This window comes from Taeniopygia guttata, chromosome 1 (genome assembly GCF_048771995.1).
Source record: "Taeniopygia guttata chromosome 1, bTaeGut7.mat, whole genome shotgun sequence".
Taxonomy (NCBI): Eukaryota; Metazoa; Chordata; class Aves; order Passeriformes; family Estrildidae; genus Taeniopygia; species Taeniopygia guttata.
In genome coordinates, this window is record NC_133024.1 from 8,962,467 (window position 1) to 8,983,165 (window position 20,699).

The 20,699-nt window shown below is 38.0% G+C and overlaps 1 protein-coding gene across 4 annotated transcripts in view; it reads left to right on the forward strand.

Moving 5' to 3' along the window:
• SAMSN1 (SAM domain, SH3 domain and nuclear localization signals 1) overlaps positions 1-20,699 on the forward strand; it is a 143,385-nt gene that overhangs the window by 74,697 nt on the left and 47,989 nt on the right. Inside the window, exons 4-10 of one of the 4 annotated variants that reach the window (XM_072923355.1) lie at positions 1,241-1,281; positions 3,709-3,746; positions 5,229-5,315; positions 9,124-9,191; positions 12,649-12,717; positions 15,651-15,774; positions 17,080-17,456. In XM_072923355.1, the coding sequence (XP_072779456.1) occupies positions 1,241-1,281; positions 3,709-3,746; positions 5,229-5,315; positions 9,124-9,191; positions 12,649-12,717; positions 15,651-15,774; positions 17,080-17,456 (804 nt within the window). The remainder of the gene's footprint in view (positions 1-1,240; positions 1,282-3,708; positions 3,747-5,228; positions 5,316-9,123; positions 9,192-12,648; positions 12,718-15,650; positions 15,775-17,079; positions 17,457-20,699) is intronic. The other 3 variants (XM_072923360.1, XM_072923357.1, XM_030262850.4) reach the window with 3 other exon arrangements.

Below are 20,699 nucleotides of genomic sequence, written 5' to 3' on the forward strand. Positions count from 1 at the left end.
CATTCACAAATATACATGCTAAAAGGGCCTCTTACTAAGCTAAAATAACTTAGCACAGGAAAACAGCCTTTTCTTAATACACTGCCTGAAAAAGCTTAAAAAAATCTATTATGAGTTTTACTGAGAGGAGGGGGAGAAGTATAAAATGGTCAATTATGCACTTACATGGTTTTATGTAGTACAGGTTTTGGTTTTTTATTATGCAACCCGATGGCATTTTTAATTACTGTGGTCAGAGTCATGCAGATGTAGTTAGTGCTACAAGAAGTAAATAAGTGAAATATAATGTTAAGAGAAATAGGTCCAGTTAGACTAAATTTACTAGATTTAGAAAATAATGAATGGTTATATTATTTTTAATGCCTCTTGGTGTACAACAGATTGAAGGGGTATCATTATGGACATTTTTAACCCAGTTCCTTCTTTTCAGGTTGGAAAAAATAAATAAGAAGAAAGTGATAGAGTGCTTTGATATCCTGTCTCAGGAGATATCACAATAATACAAGGACAGAAATCTCTTGTGTCCTAGCATGACATCCTTAGGTTTTCCTACAGTTAAGATTAACTTCAAGTCCATGGTTAACTGCAGAGCAAACATTGAGATGTTTTGGTATCATTTGCCCAGCAAGGCACCTTTTTGTTCTCTCTTTCAACAGCTGCATCACTTCTCCTCCATCTCACACTTGTCAGGGTATAAATATTTATTGTCTGGGACCTGGGGGCTGTGTGAACTTGCTTCCAGGCCAGTGTTTGATTCTGATTTGGTCCCCTTCAAAGCTTTCAGTTTTATTTACAGTTTCCTGCCCTCTTCCACATAACCCTGTATGTTTGGGTTTACAGAATCTGTGTCTTGTGTCCATCAGGAAACCATATCCCATTGCAATGTATTTTAATCCTCATGAAGTTTACAAGAATCATACTATGGAAGAAATATAATATTCATTCCTGGGGTATGAGCATGGTTCTCTGGTTTTTCAGGGGTATTTTGGTTGTCAGCTTCCTGGGAGCCATGGATAACTGAAGCCTCCTGAAATCAGGACACATAATTACATATATCCTCTGCTGTGCTGTGCCCTCCACAGCTTCGGCTGTTGGAAAAAGAAAGACTAGAAATGTTAGTGGATATTAAAAAACACACATCAAAACTAAATAATTCATTGTCTTTTCAGTGACAAAAATAATAGATTTGGGTTAAACCTTTTTGATTTTCATAGACCTTTTTTCTCTATCTTTTTAAAAGGAGTTTCCTGACTTTGAGAACACACTGACCAAAAAAAGAAAGTAAGTTGAGACCAGTTCAAGGTCTACACAGTGTCACTCTATTTGTCTGTACCTTTCATCCTTGTTTTATTAAAGTTTGCCAATGTTGCTTTCATTTTCATAGAGTACATTTATTAATGTTGCAGTTGAAGAGCACATAACAAGCTTGTAATGCATTCTTAAGGCTATTTTGCCATGACTTTTTCATATCCACACAGCTTTCTTCCCAAATATCAGAATCAGGACAGCTAAAATCAAATGCAGTTAATCTGAGCTTAGTTTAACCATATGTCTTCTTTTCTGAGAGATTGAAGTGGTAACCTATTTTATAGCATGTTTGCACCATTGACCTGATAATCTCCTGAAGAGGTTTTTTGTTGTTTGTTTGTTTGTGGTTTTAATCCAAATAAAAAATTTGTTGGCAAAATGATTTGGATAAAGCAGGTCAGACATAATTTTATTAATCATTTTTGTGATGGCAACATATTTTGAATCCATTCATGGAGTCAATGCTATGGTTTGACCTAATGATCAATATTTATTAGCAGACAGAGGAATTTATTTTGAAAATTCTTTTTTTTTTCTGCTTCATGGGGATGGCTATTGCATTACTGAAGTGGACCCCTCCAAATGAAATCTGAAATCCTGCCTAATGGAATGATACAGACAGATCTTATCTGTCTGCTGTGGCAGACATGAAAATCCCTGGAGTTTTGTTGGTTTTTGTTTTTTTCATCTGTAGGTGGGGCCCTACTAGACTCAGAACATCAGTGTTGTCTGTGTATGTTGCTGAAAAATCTCAAAATGGGTAAAGATTTCTAAGAAAATTAAGACTTCTTTTGTCTTAAATAAGAGTTTTAATCTATTTCTTGTCATCTGATAAAAACACTAGCAACTTATCAGCTTCAAACACAGAGATATGTGCACTCATCTGTGAGATCTCAACTATGCATCACCAGTCAGGACTTTCTGAAACTCTTCCAACAATTTCATGAATTAAAATATGGACATAACTCTATTATCATGGATGTCTCATCATTCTCTTACATTTTAAAGGAAGTCGAACTACTGTGTAGGCCTTACCAAGCTCTACTAAATATGACAAAATCACCTGTATGCCTAAATGTGTCCTGCTTAGATCAGACCTAGGTCTGCCCCAGGAAAAATATAGCAGTCTATAGCTAAAATGTTAAATTTTACAATGCAAATAGAACTATTCTCTTTGAAACCTAATCCTATTCTAAGAAATTACCAGAATTTTGAAGCATTATTAAGATAATGAGACTGATCAATTAAAAAAAAAAAAAAAAAAAAAAAAAAGAGTGAGCTGGAAGAAAATAGTTTGAACGAACATGAAAATATTTTGTAATGAAAATTATTTCATTGTGTCCAGCCATCACTGTCCTGGCATGGCACTCTCAGTGATAATGAGGAAATTTCCCCATTGATCTTTCATGTAGATATGGATGAAGTCAATGAGGAGTTAATAATTCTCTGTTCCCTACATGGGGCAATAAGGAAGCACCAGGTTATATGGAGCAGCAGAAATAACATAAGTCTTCCTTGTTTAGACAATAAGAATTAAACTGTGGAATTCTGGCATCACAAAATCCAATCATTTTAAAAAGAACTAGTAGGTACAGACTAGTTCCTTAAAAATCCTGCAACAGTTTAGCTGCACCCTCTTCCTCAGGAAACCCTTCAGCACCTGCACGACTGAAGATGGGAGAGAGGTCCCAGATTTTGTGCTCTTTCCCTTCTGTTGATCTTTGTCACAGATCAGATAGTCCCTGCTCTCACCTCCTGTTACCACTGCTCATAAACGACTCTCCACTGGGTTTTTAATGTATAAAATGAAACTAATTAACCATTTATTCAAAGATTTTTTTTTTTACCCCTCATCTATTCTTCAAGTTGTCCCCTATGAACTACTGACCACAGATGGAAGCATGAATTAGGAGTCATCCTTGATGTAAATGTGCAAAAAGCTCAAGGTTTACTGGGGCAATACAATGTCACACGGGGTCCTGGGGATGATATGCTCACATGTAGCTCTTTGGTTCAATCCCTCATCATGTCACCAAACTTAAGGCAATAATTCTAAAAGTTGTAGGACAACTCAGATCATGTCTAAATGAAAACATCTCTTCTTTTCTTCCTGATGAGTTCTCCAGATCCCAACATAAATTCTTTATTCAAGAAGAAACTTGAGTCACATATTCTTGCAGAATGGAACCTCAGATGCTTTCAGAGCTTTTTGTGGGGTGTGGGAGTAGATGATTGTGTGAATGAGACAAGTAACTCCATTTAAAGCCAGTGGGAATAACAGATAAATCCCTGTGCCCTACTTTGAAGAATTAGTTTGAAAATACCCATATTTGATTAAACACACCTTAATTTTTTTCATTCTGACTTTCAGCTAATGGTAAATTCTTTTAATTCTTTTAGATCCATCCAGAAGTCCATGTCTGAAAATGAAGCATTTGGTTAGTAGCTGCTTAAATCATCTACTGTTTACTTGTTAATCTCAGAGAGCAAACTTTAATTAAGGGTCTGATTTGTTTTACAGCTGTTGGAGCAAATGCAAAGGAAAGAAAAAAAAAAGAATTAAGCTATCAATATATTCCCCCCTCTTCCCTGCTTTCCACACACACATGTGTAGTAGATATTGAAAACAAACTAGTTAAATATAGAAACACCACTGGGATGAAAAACCTGTTATGGGACAACATTAGAAATACTCAGCATGTCCAGTGTGTCTTTTCATCATTTCAATAAACCCCTGAAATATCTCTGATCTAAGAAAATTCAGGTCCCTGCCCTCTCCCATTTGAAACTACTTTGTGAGTATTTTCACAAACAAGATCACCAAGAAGGAAATTCAGGGGTTTTGTTAAACCCATCCTGACACTGTGTATTGTTATCTACACTTGTATTTCAGTGGATTCTATCTTGTAAATACTCTATAGGAAATAATCAGCAGCTTCTTAAAAGTAAAATTACCTGGATTTTTTTTTTTTCAGTGAGAGTTTCCTGTTATCATGCTTTCATTTATTCTTTGGAGTTTTGGTTCAACTGTTGTATCTAGTCCTTGCTGAGCATACAGGGTATTGTATGTGGCTGTAATGATATGGCTCTTTATCACAATGTGTCAGACAGATGAAAGCTCCCCTGTGTTAAGGCTTCACTCTGCAGCCCTGCACGGGAAGCACTTTCATGCAGGACAGTGTCATTTGGTCTACAGCAAACAGGCTCTAATGAATTCCCAGCACCTGTCAGGATCAACAAGAGCTTCCACAAAGAAGATTTTCTGAGTGAAACCCAGCATTAAATTAAACTCAGCAAAACAAAACCAAACAAACCCAGAAAGCACAAACCCCAAATAGCTGTCTGCATGTTGTGAAGCACAAGCACTCTGAAGTTCACTGGAGGAGCAGGAGAATGGCCATTTCCTTCTCAAAGCCTAGTTCAGCCATCCAGGCTGAGACAGTCTAAGCCTTGGAGTCCACAGGGCATCCCTGTGGGCTTCTTTGATGCTGTTCCTTACAAACACTCTAGTTTGGTAATGATAGACTTAAATAATAATAATAAGTATACAATTCCTGGAAGCAAAACAAAGGCATAGATGGGATCCTAGGTCTTAAATCCAGGGTTAAGATAACAATCATTATGATCATGTGTTAACAGCGTTAAATGAGGTATTAGACCACAGCAAAAGATGATAAAACTTGAAGTCTGACCATTATAAATATTATCCATCCATCCATCCATCCATCCATCCATCCATCCATCCATCCATCCAAATTCCTATATTGCAAAATCATCCGTTCATTTCCATGTCTGAGCAGATGCTCCAGTGTTCTGCAAGCTTGTTTGATTTGCATCCTGATGCTATTTTTATAGAATTTCCTGTTATTTCACAGGTTTGCTATGAATTCAGGTGACTGCTCTCTGTGCTTTTACTTTAGACAGGAAAAATGTGAATGGCACACTTTGGCAGGGTTCCAGGAAGCCAGAAAATGATTCGTACATCAGAAGGCACTGCCAGCTTGAAGGTAATTGCTAAACATATTTCAGCTGATTTTGCATTTTCAACAAAGTATTTTAAAGGGCACCTTGGAAAAATTGTCATTTTCCACCAATACTTCAGCTAAATAATTTGTCAGGTTCTTTAAGAGATTTATTTTGTCCTCAAGGTAAAAGTTGCTAAAATAAGGCTTATTGTAAAACTGGGAAGCTAAGAACACACTCTATGACAAATTAATTCTGTAGTCCATGGGCCAAAAGAGACTTTCCCTACAGTAAATTGCAGTAGTTGTGTTGTAGACGGCTCGCCAGCTGTAGTAATCTCTGTTTCCTGGGTATTTTACACAGCTCCAGATATCCAACAGAGAAAGGGTGCAACTTTTCTCAGAAGAAACTTTTTGTGGCAGGTGCAAAAGAGAGTTAGCCAAATTTTAAATGCAAATAATTTGTCTGATTCTCTCTCTAAATCTGTTCTAACTTTATTAAGACAACCTTACAGCTAATGTTAGGAAGTTGCTAATGACACTGCTTAAGAGTGTACCAATATAAATTCCTTAAAATAACATTGAATATTAAGAAGTGAGCAGTCACCTCACCTATTTAAACAAAAACTGGACTTAAAAAATCAACATGCTTTGATAATCTGCTTGATGTTGCTTCCAGGAATGGCATTTATATTTGTACTTTTCAAAGTTAAGGTAGATCTCTTAGTGTTGCTTAATCAGACCAAACCAGACGAGGCTCAGCAGAAGCAGGAACCAAGATATGTGAGATTAAAGTGAAAGTATGTCTTGTTCTCAATTTAAACTAAAAAAGTGGGAATATCTCCTGCACAAATGGTCTAGAGATCATCCACTGATAGGAGATTCCACTATTACCTGGATACAGCAAAGAAATCAAAGGACAGGTTGCCAACTTTCCTTCTGAAATTAGTTCAGTTCAGTATTTGAAATTAAACTCTTAAATGTTTGGAAATAGATCTGAAATTGCAATAGATATTGCATTTGCCCACCTATGGGCAAAATTGTTTTCTTGAACCAGAAATAAGGGATGACAGGAAGATTTAAAAAATTCTTGTACTGAACTAGTAGGGGAAAAGGGACCTTCAGTAAATGTCATTGGAACAGGTTCTAATGATAGCTGAAAGAAATATTAGGCATTTCTCTCCTGACAAGTCTTACTTTTAACCAAAACCTTTCTGGAATTATTCTTCTAATGATACTCCAGAGGTTGCCAGATTCGAAGTGGGGTGAGGCTGAATGAGAAATCAGAACTTTTTGACCTTCCTCCGAAGTATTTTCTACTCCAGGCATTTCTTACCCTTTTAAATATCCAAAGCATGCAAAAGAAGCGGTGCACATTTTAAAAGCTGACAAGTGTTGTAATTGAAGGGCAGGGGCCCAGAGGGAACAGGAAGCAAAGCTGGCAGCTAAATAAAAATCTCCCTTTCCCCTTCTGCAATAAAATTATTTCAAGGAAAGTTCCCTTCACACAGTGGTGAAAACCTTTGCAAGGAGATTTACAGTGTACCACTATCGATCAAGATAATTCGTCACTATTGATCAAACTTTTCTCTTAGCAGAGATAATCCTTCAAGGTCTGCAAGTCTATTGCATAAAATGAATTTCTGTTAGATTTAAAAAGCTGTGTATGGTGGTCACCATAGGATTCTCTGCTTACTTCTGAGCTGTATCCACAAACCTGTCTCAAATCTCACTGAAATAATTGTAGAGACATCCACAGACACTGGTAGCCTTTGGATGAATCCCTCAATGACAGTATGTGTATTATTACATCTACAAACCCAAGTTTTCCAGGATGAAAATGCAGTGAAAACATACCTATCCCACAGACACAATAGTGGAAACATCTGTCTTTGGTGACAAGGCCAAACCCAACTCATCAGCTCAAAATCTGCCAGCCTAAAAGCATCATTGCTGAAAAGTTGACTGTGGAAGTCACAGTCATTGGGGTTTCCATGAAGGATTTTGAAAGAAATGAAAGAAAAATCTTTCTTCCATGAAAGATTTTGGAAGAAATCTTTCCATGAAAGATTATGGAGACAAACAGGGAAGAACCAACACCTCTCAGAGCCAGTGGATATAATTCTCCAAACTGCAGCTCTATTTGAAGTTAATTTATATATTTTGCATGGAGTTTTTTATTTGTTTGTTTGGGTTTTCAGTGGTTTTTTTTGTTTTGTTGTTGTTACTGTTGTTTGGTTGTTTTTTTACACAAATACCTTATTCCATAATTCAGTGGGGTGGAGAGCTGATCTAAGCATGATGTAAGAGCACTGGGTGCAGGTTTTTATGGCTAACAAAATGCACTGTGGTTTGGGGACCACGAAGGTTTGCTTTAATAACTTGCTGTTTTAATCTGGGTTTGAACTATATTTCATCAAAAACAGTGTCACTGTATGTAATCTGTCAGGTTAAGGGCATTCTGTGTTGCCCCACAATTTTTTGTGATTCATCTGCAAACAGCTACTCAATAATAGTATTTTGGATTAGACTGTAGGAAGACTTTGGGGCAAAGAGCTGAACACTGCAGGATTTAATTTGCAGAGTAAGCTCACAGAGCATAGGGATGTAGTGTACAGAGATGCCTGCAGGAGATGAAAACAAGTTACCCTGAGGACCAGAAAGAACCCAGCTACGTTAATCTGGTGTTGCATGAGCACTGCTTAGCATGAGTTATGGTGCTCCTGGAAGTCCAGCTAGCTGTATAATGAAATAAACAACCAGATTGTCAGACACCAGGCCCTCAGTGACTTCAGGGAGATTTGTAGGTGCTTAAGACAAAATCTGGATCAGGATCTTATGTGCCTCTTTGAATATAAATTTTGATGATCACATTCAGACACTTTTTCCATGTGATAGCTAAAGAATCTAAGTCACTTAGAATTATTCCCCGAATTACTCTTTCTTTTCCTGTTAATAGTAGGGAATGCAATCAGTCTTGCCTGCATACAGTTAGTTTTTGTGGATCTATATATTAAGTAAGCTGTTCTTTTGTAAACAGGAGAACTACTGATGCTGTAAGGTATTCCACAGAAGCAATAAAAATGCCAAATTAGGATCAATGAGAACTAAAACCCCACAACATTCCTGCTGTTTTCTAGTGACTTTAGAAAATGTGGTGTGATTAGCAGATATTTTTCTTCATGTTTTTTTTCTCCCTGCAATGTCTGAGTGATCATGATCTCTGTTCTGATGGAATCTAATCACTAGGGCTGTCCTACAGTTGCACAGTAGTGGGTGCTTTGCCTTAAGACTGAGAGTAAAATCTTTCAAAGTAACCTTACTTAAAATAATATTTTCAGACTTATTTGACCTATTATTGCTCATTGTTGTAGCAAAGGTTAATACTCCTCCCATCCAAGCATTCATTTATTGCAAGAGAAGGAAGGACGTTCATCCTTTGAAAGCAATTTCTAATCTAATCTAAGTTAAACAGATTTCAGTAGAAAATATCATTTTTGCCCTTCATTTTTTGTATGAATATTCTAGACTTTGCTGCTGTAAATTAGCAGGGCAAGAGGAAAGTCACAGTGGGGTTCAGGATAACTGGTTCCTCAGTAAACTGAGGACTGAGTACAGAAGAAGAAATAAGCACGAAAGAATTTTCTTTCTGTCAGTCAGTTTGCCAATTTGTTCTGCAGTCTCACTTCAAAGCAGTTTAAGATAAAATGTATGCTTAAATGATATAAGATTAACTTCAGAGAGTCAAAATGTCAGCTCAAAACATCAAGTGCAATTCAAATTATATTCCTCATTAAAACATAAAGCAGGATATTTTAAAGCATGTTTTCTCTTTTTTGGTCATAATTCGCAGAAGATAATATTATTGCTGATGGAATACATTTGCTCCAAGGAAAGAAGATAGAAGAAACAACATGTCAGGTGAAACAACTACTCTTTTTTTTCAGAATCTAAATTTTCATTCAAATAAAATTTCATTTCTTGTTTCCATCCAGCATTTGCCTAACCTAAATTTCATACTCAGTATGCCTCTGTATTTTAGAAGCTGATTTTTAAAAAAGACTCTGGTGACTTCCAAAGTTGTTCATGATTTTTCTTATGCAGGCCATATGGATTTCATTGCCTAGAAAACCTTTTCTTTCCCTGAGTGAATACATTTCTGCTAAATTGATGTGCTAGAACTGTGTCTGGCGAGATCTATACTGAGTGTTTAGATCTGTCTTGCATGATCCATATTGGCATATGTATTCTAATGCTTTCTGAATTTCTATAAGCATATTCCATATCTCTTCTTCCTAAATCTGTACAAGTCATCCCACTGGCATGAGGAATTAATGAGTTCTGACCCCTGGATTTGCATAATCATGGCAACAACATAAAAGTAGGTAACAACCCATCAGCTGGTGAACAGCAGAAGTGAGGAGACAGACCTGTAGCTCTGGGATTGGAATGACTGGTGTTTGGGTTTTATTTCACTTCCAGTCCAGTGTTTGCTCTGATAATGTTTTGCTTTAGTTCCTATCTGTGGAAAACCAGCTTAGCTCTGCTGATTTCACAGGACATAACAGTTTACCCAGTTCGGGACAAAAATGTGTAACACACCTGTATATACATATATACAGTGTGTTCTAAATGAGGAATGAATACAATAAAATTATTTAGAAGCCTAAAGTCTATTAAAATTTTCCTTTGCAGAAAAGTTTTAAATTTAAACTTTAGAAAAAGCTTTGAGCTGAGCTTCCCCTGTTGTTTCTATACAATGTCAGGAGTCCTTTTAGATGTTTAGGTTCAAACCAAGAAAAAAAAATGTATATTCATCACCCTCAAGGCATCAGATATAAGACAAAGACCCAATGTTTAGGCAGTACTTAGCTCCAGTATAGTTTGAAGTCGAGATGTGGGTTAAAAGGATAGTCAAATGATCTGCATGTCAAGGAACAGACAACTGTATTGGAAACTGGGCCTGGAAAGTCAGCGTGTCCCAGGTTCCTCCTGCTTTCCCTCAGGGCTTTATCTGTCTCTGCACTCTTAGTTTGTTCTCATGATTATCTCCTCTCCCAGCTGACAAAAGAGTATCTGAGGAGGAACGAAAGGAGAAAACAATTCTCTTTCTTTTGCATCTCTCGTTGTCTTTCTCCGATTTCTTTCTCTCATTCACTAAGTATTGTGGAGAAAGATTATTCTTTGATTTCCTACAGTAGTTCTTCCCTTACTGTGAGGGATCTCTGATTTTGCCCCTATCCTGCCATGACAGCTTTTGGACTAGCTCCTGGTAAAGGTCCTGGAGGTCATTCTTCAGATAAGACAGACTATGGAGGGGAAAAGAGAATAAGACCTGTGTTTGCTTTAAGTATAAGCTTCCATAAAATCCCTTAACACTTTTCCCCATTAACTATTTGCCCCATTTTAGAAGCAAAGTTCTTTTTTTGACTTCTCAAAGCATTAGAAGATTTTTTTTTCAGATGCATGAATGATGAACTATAGGGACTTTGGTCCCTCCAGACTTTGGTATCAGTTTAAGACCTATTGCACTTTCTTTATAAGAAATTCAAGTTTAATGAAATTCTTTTGAATTTTAGTCATTGTTACCTCATGTTTTCATTATCATATATCATCATTAATATAATTCTCTTTAAGCTTCCAAAATAGCCTGGTTATATCTGTTTTCATTTGCTGCACTACATTATGCACACAAACAAGGAAATGCTGAGAGAACAACATTGTGGGGGAAGCTCTTTTTCTGTAGAATCAGCACAAATTAGTGTCCTTATGAAGTGCCTGATGCACACAGCATGGGGAACAGACAGGAGGAATTAGAAGTCTGCATGCAATTGCACAACTGTAGCCTCAGGATCACAAAACTGGGTGGGAGAAAAACACAGCTCAGCTGTCCCAGAAAGTCCAGGGAATTCCAGGCTGCTACTCCCAGGAGTGTGATGGAGCAATAGGTACAAACTGAGATACAGGAAATTTCACTTAACATAAAGAAAGCATCCTTCTAGTATAAAAGGTGGTGAGATACTGATGAGCTTCCTAGAGAGGATATGAGAAATTCATCTTTGGTGACATTCCTGTCAGGAGATGGACCTATGCAACTTGCTCTGGTGACCAATTCTGAGCAAGGAACTAAACTAGGCAATCCCCAAAAGTGCATTCCTACCTCAGCTAGACTGAGGGAGTTTGTGGTTCTCTGAGCCATGGAAAAGGCAAATTTACAAGCAGGAGTAAATAGCACAGATGAACACCTTATAATTTTTTTTTCCTCTAGTTGAAGGAAAAAAAAATAGAGAAAGCAAATAAGTTTCCCTGAGTGCTTCACAAAAAGCTTTAATCCTTCTCCATTTCCTAACTTGACATTCATTCTTTCCATTCATTCTGTAAGTGCTGGAAAATGGGGCTTAAAACAGAAGTACAAGTTGAGGGGTATAGCATGAGCACCGCTGCAATAATTGTACCTTACCATAAAAAGTGCCTTTATTTTCTACATTTATTTTTTGTACCTTTGTTCTTATTTACTCATGTCTAGTAGGGCTCCCCTGATGGCTTGAAGCCTTTGTAGCATATTGAGAAGGACATAAAATACCAAGTAACGCAGTCTTTGGGCTAATACATTTTCAAAAATGTTTCATGCCTCATTTCTCACGTAAATTCTTAGGTTGCATTCAGCCTTCAACGTGTCATTCATATTCATGAAGGAGAAAGGCCAGTGTTCATCACTTTCCTGCTGAGCTGTAGGCACTGCCAGGCTCGCCCCTTAGGGGCTGCAGCAGTGCCCCAAGGAAGGTGTATTCCCCTGGTGTTCCTCTCCTGAGGACACTGTGACCAACAAATGGCTTATGGGCAGATGATCAAAGTGTAAATAGTCTTGTCTTAGTTTTGAGGATCATCCCATTTTCTCCACATTGCCAATCCAGTTAAACTCACACCCTTGGTGCTCAACAGTCCAGGAAAAATGAGGTGAATTAAGCAAGACCCTTTTTAGAACTGCATCAGTGATGCTCCTCAGCTGCTGAGGGGGTTTCCTGCTGAGGGAAGTCTTCCCTGCCTTTCCTGTTCGTTGAGCAAGGAAAGCCAAGATCCAGGATGAGATCCAAGGATCCCACACTAATGCATGGCTCTGCTCTGGTACTGCTTTCACTGTGATGTCTCTAAGACATTACTGAGTCCCACATAAATGAGGAAATCAAGACAGCTCAATTCCAGAACAATTTCAATGGGTGGCAGTTGGTGTATGTCAGTCTTTTACTTTCATATCCACACAGTGCCAGCCTGAAAGACTGTGAGCTCTTGTCTAGATTTAATTACATGATGATAGTTATGCTTATTCATCTTATGTAAGTTGTAATTTGTTTTAAATATTACTTTTCTAACTATCTAGGTGATAAACTATGAGCAATGGATCCCACAACGAGTTCATAATCCAGGGGAGCCTGGTAACAGTGAAATGGTGAGTTACCATGAAAATAGTTTCTTTTTTTTTCTCCAGGAGCTGGGAATAGCAGGTTGATTTTTCCTGTGCTATATGTTCCTTCTCCAAACGCTGAAAGATCTTTATCCATATCCATGTTATTAATCATGATATCTCTTTGTCTTCTGTAGAATACTTTGTTATTGCTCTGCTATTAATCATTGTATTTCTTTATCATTTATAAAATATTGCATTATTGCTGTGATTTCCAGGACAGAATCTGCCTATTATCCTAGGCTGCTTAGTCTGCTTTGCACTCATTTTAAGCTGGTTGGAGTACCAGACCAACACCATAGGAATGTTTAAAGGTCAGAGATATGTGTGTAGGAGCATGTGAAAGTCTGCACAGTGCTTATATATAAACTGGCTGACCATGGCTTTATTGACATTTATTACAGAAAATTTATCCAAGTTTAGTGTGTCATACAGAACTCTTTTAAACAGAGAAAGAAGTTGTCTATCATCACATACTATTTTAATATTAATTATGTGCAGCCATGTTATTACTGAAGCTTCTCAAACATTTTTAAGGTGCCATAACAATTAGCACTGTGGACACAGTAAGCACACACCGGTATTTGTCTTCACACTATTACAATGTACTCTGAATTTAAGTGCATTGGTAGTCATGATTAAATCATTGCATTTCTTTGGGAAAGCAAGGCAGTTGAAGAAAAATCACAGAGATTAGACTGTGCCAGGACTAAATTCTTTATGCTGAGAGGTGACATGCTGTGCAAGTAGTTTTATTGAAATTAATGCAGTTACACCCAGGAAAGAGAGTGCTCAACAGGACTGAGATTGCAGGAATCTGACCAGCAGTGTTTTACACTTAGCTTCCAAATTGCTGTATTGCTGTCACCAGGTTAATCCTCATAACATCTCACTGTGCAAATTTCTAAGGTACTTAAAATACCTTTGTATTAAATGGAAACAGTTTATCAGACACAATTTAGGTCTTTCTTCTGTAATGCATTTTAGAATGAATTTTTAAAATGTGTATTTTTTTGTGCTTGAGTATTCCTGCACACTTCATGCAAATTATTTGCAACTAAAAGGCAGCATGAGATTTATTTTTTTTATGCAATTCATTTTGATTTGTGAGGTGACATGATTTTTTCATCACTAAAACCCATTAAGCAGGGAAATCAATAATATTCTTGGTTCTCGTTTATGCGGGAATTCTTTCCTTATAGATAGCTTTGCTTATAGATTGGGGGAAAGCACAGTTCACCTGATTGTCTGGTTTCTACACCAAAGAATGTTTGGATAGGCAGATAAAAATCCACATTTGAATGCTTAGGTAAGCCAAAATAAAATACTGTAAATTTAAAAGCTGTCTCACCACCAGCTGATACTGCATGAGCTTTTTTCTCTGCGAAAGAGAGTTATTGCATTTATTATTTAAGCACTTATGACTTTTCCTTAACAATAGACTCTATGAAATGAGTGCTTTTAAGGAAAAGAGGATTAGAGTTTGCCATTAATGAAATTATCTGAATAGATTATCTTCCATTTATCTTGATGTCTCCATGATGGAAATCCCAGATCATAAATCAAAGTCATCAGGTTGCTTTTGTGTCGTTACTTATAAGTGAACAAATTATTATTGCTACAAGAGATCTAACATGAGAGCAATATTAGCATTTTAAACCACTGTGATTTATTTTGCAAAGACATCTCACAATGAGAGACTGAAAAACTGCACCTCAGTTTTCTCGTTAGCTAAGGTAAAAATGCACTCCTGCTATCTTGAATTTGGAAGAGGAAAGAAATCTACACGCAGGTGAAGGACAGAAAAACACAGCAGAGCAATTGGTGCTGATGTCCACACTGTGTCCTATGGTGGGGTCTACCTGTGCTCACATCCTCTCTGTTGGACACCAACCAGAAGCTGGAGGTCATCAGCTGAATTTCTGGAAAGCATCTTTTGTTGTAATTTCATCTGTAACAAGCTCAGTTTGTGGCACTTTGAGGCTGAAATGCAGCTTTCAGGGATAGCTGTAAAATGCACTGAGAAACCAAGACACTAATGAAGCCACGACTTACAAGAGACACTGGAGACATGAAAAGGTGTCAACTCTCTGGCTTCCTGCTCTGCTCCTGGGGTTGATTCCCAGTTTCCAGAACACTTCAGATTTCACAAAATAGAGCTTGCTGCTGAGAAGGAGGGAGTCTAAACCCAAGTGCTGTGGGAACTTCTGCATTACTGTGATTAAAGAAGGAGGACACCTAGGGTCATATCTTTAAGGGAAGAACTCAGCATAGGCTCCATCAGCACTAGTGTGATTTATATCACCCATGAAGGTAGCCCTGAAAGGTGTATCTAGACACATAACAACAACAACAACAACATTAATAGTATAATAACATCACCATCACCACCACCACCACCACCACCACCACCACCACCACCACCACCACCACAACAACAACAACATTAATAATATAATAACATCACCAATAACAACAACAATAACAACAACAACAGCAATAATAATTTACATAACTAAGAGTATTTTAGCAGAACAGTGCCTGAAAGAATAAAGCATTTTCACATTTTTTGGGCTGTGGGTATAGGTTTATTTCACTAGGTCCCGCTTGTATACAGTAATGCTTAGGTACTCAAGAAAAGTAATATGCAAACAGCAATATGAACACTGGCTTGATGTTTCTTGTGAGTTGCCTTTTCCCCTTTTTTTACCTGTTAGTCCAAAGCAAGGAAAAGCCTAACTTTCAAAGTATTTTGTCAATGATCAGGTCTTTGAATCCAACACTTTTTCATTCTCAAGATAAACACCATGTTGCCCTTAGATTTTATTTTTAGGTTTGAGTGATTTTAATGTCTTTTTTGTTTTGTTTTGAGGTTTTTTGTTGTTTTTTGTTTATTGTTTTGTTGGTTTTTTTGGCAGGGTACAGAACCAGACAATAAAGCTGAGTCCAGGGGAACATTAAAAAGATTGCAGAAACTGGTCCGAACAAAGAAAACAAGTACACAAAGCTTGGAAGATGTCAAGCACGTTCTGGTTCCCCTCAGTAAGTACAGCATCACATCAGCATCCTTTCCAACATTTGGCAAATGACACTGGATTGAACATAACTGTAAACAATCCTGTCCTGGTCTGTCATTCACCACCCACGATTTTCAACCCCCAACTGAGATGTTACTGCGATACCACTCCAGCGCTGACTTCCTCATAGTGTGAAAACCTGTTTCCTGTCACCCTAGCTGGAGTTTTGTAACAGTATATCTCGCAAGTGGGGATTCTAGATAAATAAAATTGTATAACAGCAGGGCCCCCATGCTGGGGACACCTTGGGTTTTCTAGTTTTGTATCACATTTTGGGTCAGAAAGGCAAAATTCACAAACAAGAAGATAATTTCCAGTGCTATTCCATGGGTCAGTAGCATCTATGAGTGCAGGAAGGTCTGAGGTATGATAAGCAAGTCGGTTTCTCATTATACCTGAGTGCCCAGGGCTGTAAGACACAGGAATTCTGAATCTGATTCTGGCCTCAGCTGGTTTTCTGGAGTCTCCTATAGATCTCTGATCTGACTGTGCAACATTTCTTCCTCTGAACGTGTTTTGCCAACATTGTTTTAACAGCTCATGCATTGGTTGTACAATACACTTGTTTGTATGATTATTTCTAATCCTGTATTAGCAAAATGAGTTTAAACTGTGTGTTGAACTACTGCTCCAGACAAATCACTGTTTGGGCTGAAACACATGAGGAGATAGGGATTTTAGCAACTACTTTGTAACTGCAACATACATACAAGGGATGGGAGAGCAATTCTCCAGAAAGCTTCCTGAACTTTTCCAGCTCAACTCATGCTGTCTGAAACTATCAGCAATATGACATTCAGTCTGCAAATTTTCATGGGCAGAACTAATAAAATTTTCCACACCTTTGAGGGAACAAGAAGAATATACCAAATGGAGGATAAATCTCTCCAGATTTATTTGGCTCCGATGCCTGACCCAGTAAAAAATCCTTTCCATCTCCCTAATTATAATAATTATTTGGTTTTGGTTTTGTTGAATTTTTTTGTTTGTTGTTTTTTTTCTTGTTTGTTTGGTTGGTTTTTTGTTTTGTTTTGTTGGGGTTTTTTGTGTGTGTGTGTGTGCATGTGTGGGTTTTGTTTATTTTTTGGGGTGCTTTTTTTTTGTTTGGTTTGGTTTTTTTATGGGAGTTTTTTGTTGTTAATTTTTTTTTAATGGAGTCTTTGTCTTTTTCATTATATAGAGTGAAAGACAGCTATTAAATGTTAAAAAAAAGGTGTGCTACTTTATCTATAAATTGCAACATACTATAACAAGTGTTTGCATTTTAAAGATACCTTAGAAGATGCTTATCTCTCTGAGGAGGATGAAGAAGCACTAACTTCTTGCATGAAGCTGACAAAGCCTCAGGAAAAGAAGACATGGAAAGATAACACAAGACAAAAAGAAGAGACTGAGACCAGGACAGATTTTATTTCTGCATCTCTGGGCCGCTCATACACTTCCAGACTTAATAACTTAGGAACTATTTCAATTCATTCTGAAACAGAATTTCACTTGTGGAGTGACTGGAAGCCGTTTCCTGACAACCAGCTCTGTCCTTGTGACTTTTTAATTTCAAAAATAGAAGAATGGGAAAACTGTACTTGCTCTTCTCATCAGCCACATCTTATGTATTCCCTAACAGATATGGATCTACAGTACTCCTGGGTAAGTGGAAGTGGTTTCTTTTGTGCTGATATGCATAAAAATTGGAAACTTTTTTGCTCTGATTCAGCATTAAAGAGATACTGTCATCGTTTGTGTGGTTATGAAATGCTATAAACCAAATTTCGATTTCAGGTAAATGGATGTGAATCCATTGTTCAGGCTGACACCAGGGCTTCATATAGCCCTAGGTAGTTCATTTTTAACCATGCAGACATCAGCAGCTTCGAGATGGAAGGCTCTAGGCTATTCTGTTTCTCATCAGCACACTCATGTTTTTTGGGTTTTTTTCATCTGTACTACACTCATCTGTTCAGGCTCAGAAAACTTTCTGGAAGTCTGGACTAAGTCAGTAAGAGCCAATGGACTTGGAGCAGGATCCTAGAGGTCACTGCAATACTAGTAAAGGACACTAGAGTTATTTAGGTAAATGTCAGAGGTTGCAGACGTATCTGTGCTTCTGTCTTCTTGGCCAGCTTAGCTGGGGGAGCCTATTTTTGCAATTACCCATGTGGCAGCAAGAAGATTCTAGGGACAGAAACAAAGAAGCAGAGTTTAATCTTGTTCTGAAATTATCTTCCTGGATAGATCTCTGCAGAAGGTTTTTGTGTGTTAATTGCAGGCTTTTTTAAAAAGGGATATTCAAAACTAGAAGAATAAAACCAAGAGAAACTCCTTTTGGTGAGATATACAAAATATAGAGACTGCAACAAGGCACAGCAGGTCTTCTGGCACTCCACATAATGGTGAGCACATGGAGGGTGACTGGTAGAGTGAAATACATCAGGGAAGCAGTAAAAAGTAGCCACTTTTCCCTTCCTGCCTGTTCCCTCTCCAGTGCTCCGGTGACAGAGCTGTCTCTCACTATGGAATAAGACCAGCTTCCAGGAAAGTACACCTGAACCACAGGAGGTGAGACACCTGCTGAAACCTGAGCCAGCTGAGTGTTGAAATGTGGACCTGAGCAGCCACAGCCTTAGATCAGTGTCCTGCTGAGAGCAGCATGATCTCAGGGTGCCCATATAGCATTAGAAAGGTAATAGATGGGGGTCTGTGCAGCAGTCATATTTCTGAATTCGTGGAGGAGGTAATTCAGTTCCTTTTTAATGCCATAGTAGCTGACATACCAGGCAGGACCTAAAATGTGGGATTTGCTGTAGATTTTCCTGAGGTTTGACATAGAAAACAGAATCTGAAATTTTGACTGATGGATAATTAGAAAAAGAAAGAAAGGAAACTACCCCTAAAAAAAGCTGAGGGAGGTGCAGCATTGAAACCCTGGACAGCCTCAGCTCTGCACACTCCCAGGGAGAGCACCTGCAGACAGATCTGCAGGACAGAGAGTTGGCAGAAATGGGCTGGGAGCCATGAACAAAGGCTGTGGTCTGTCAGGGGAGTCCCCCTGCATGCCAGGAAATAGAAGACTCTGCAGGAAGTGAATTGTGTCAGGGATGCTGTCCTCCATCATATGCCTGGCTCCTTTATGCAAGCAGCTGAGAGTGTCCCAAGCAAAAGCTGAAGTCCCAGGTAAAAACAGTAATAGAGGTGTTGGTCGGATTTATAAAAATATAAGTGTCAATTCAAATAATTTTATTTAATTTTGTCACAAACAGGCTGTTAATGTTCCCTTCCCTGATGAGATTTGTCCTACCCATGTTACTATTTAGTGCCAGCGAGGGGTTTAGTGCTTTTTTTTTCCCTGAATGGTTTATTTTGCCATCTGCCTTCCTGATGGGCTCTCTGACTTTAATGTACCTCTGTGGGCTTAGTGTCTTTAGATTTAGATTGCAGCCAATAGCAAGACATCTCATTCTTTGCATCTGCATTCTACCAACTGGCTCAACTGAAGATTACAAAGGTTGGATTTTCAGGTTCGCTGTTTAAGGATCAAAAAGCGGGCACTGGTGGTTTTGCTGTGAGAGGATCAGACAGAGGGGGTGGTGCAGATGTTCTTTCTGATGTTGATTTACTTATTAGAGTAAAACAAATATATTCCATAATACTCTTTCCTATTCTGTGAGAAAGAAGGTATGGTTTAATTTTTTTTCACTTGGTAACTCCTCCATTGTCTCTGCTGCTGCAAGTTGTGGAGGAGATAGCTGGAGATGAACTATCAAAATGCTTGTTTTGTCCCAAATTGAGACTAAACTGGTAGAAGCAAGACAAAAATCCAAGACTCTGCTATTCCAGCAAACTGCTGCTGATCTGGCTTGGGGGACAGACAAATATCTAGATCAGACAAATATTATCCAGACATAGCTCAGTAAGGCATGCAAAGCTGATCAGGCCTGGCCTTTATTAAAGCTTGAATGGCAGATAGTGAAATAAGCAGTGCCTCCTGTAATCACAAGGAAAGATATGGATCTCTCCATGATGGATTGCTGTTTAGAGAGACAAAATATGAGTTATCCTAATTCCCTTCCTCCAATTTCTTCCCTTGACCTTTCTTCCCTTGACTCCTTCTTCCTTTCTTCTGCCTCATTACTTTACACAGCCTCCCTTATGGTGCTTCATATTGTCAGTTTTTGTCACCTAAACCAGTAAAAAGGCTGACACAGGTTATCTAGGCAAGGACTGTGAGAACAGACTCCCAAAACCATATCCATCTTCAGCTTCAACAGGCTCCTCCAGTGGCCACTCTTCCTTCAGCCCCTTGCAGTTAAACCCTCAGTAACCACCTGCATTAGCTGGACAGCCTCTGGCACTGGGATATTGCAGACCACCCACATTTCATCCATGCTGCCATGGTGCCACCATTAGATTCTTTGTGCAGGGTTAACTTTACCATGGGTAAATTTTTATATATATATATGTTTTATCATTCAGCTTTTTAAAATATAATTAGTGGTTGGCCAAAATTTTGCTAGGGGCAAGATAAAGCATTGCTTTTTTTGGTGTGTCAAACTTACCTTGTGGAATTATTGTTACTGGTATTCTTTCCAGAGACATGTAATTTATAAATATTTCTTCCTTAGAAAGTGGAAGAGTATATTTAAAAAAATACAGAGTACTTGGGGGGAAAAATAAAGAAAAAATATTCTTGCATGCTTGGATAAAGTAACTACTATGCTGCATATTTTTCTATTATCACAAAGTATATTGAGGACATCTGGGCTGATGTTTGTGATGTTATGAATCAGCTGAAAAGCAGGCAGAGGATAGAAGATTGTCCAGACACCACTTTAACAGCCACTTGACCCCAATGGGAAAGGTTATTGGGTTTTTATACTACTTTTTATTCCTCAG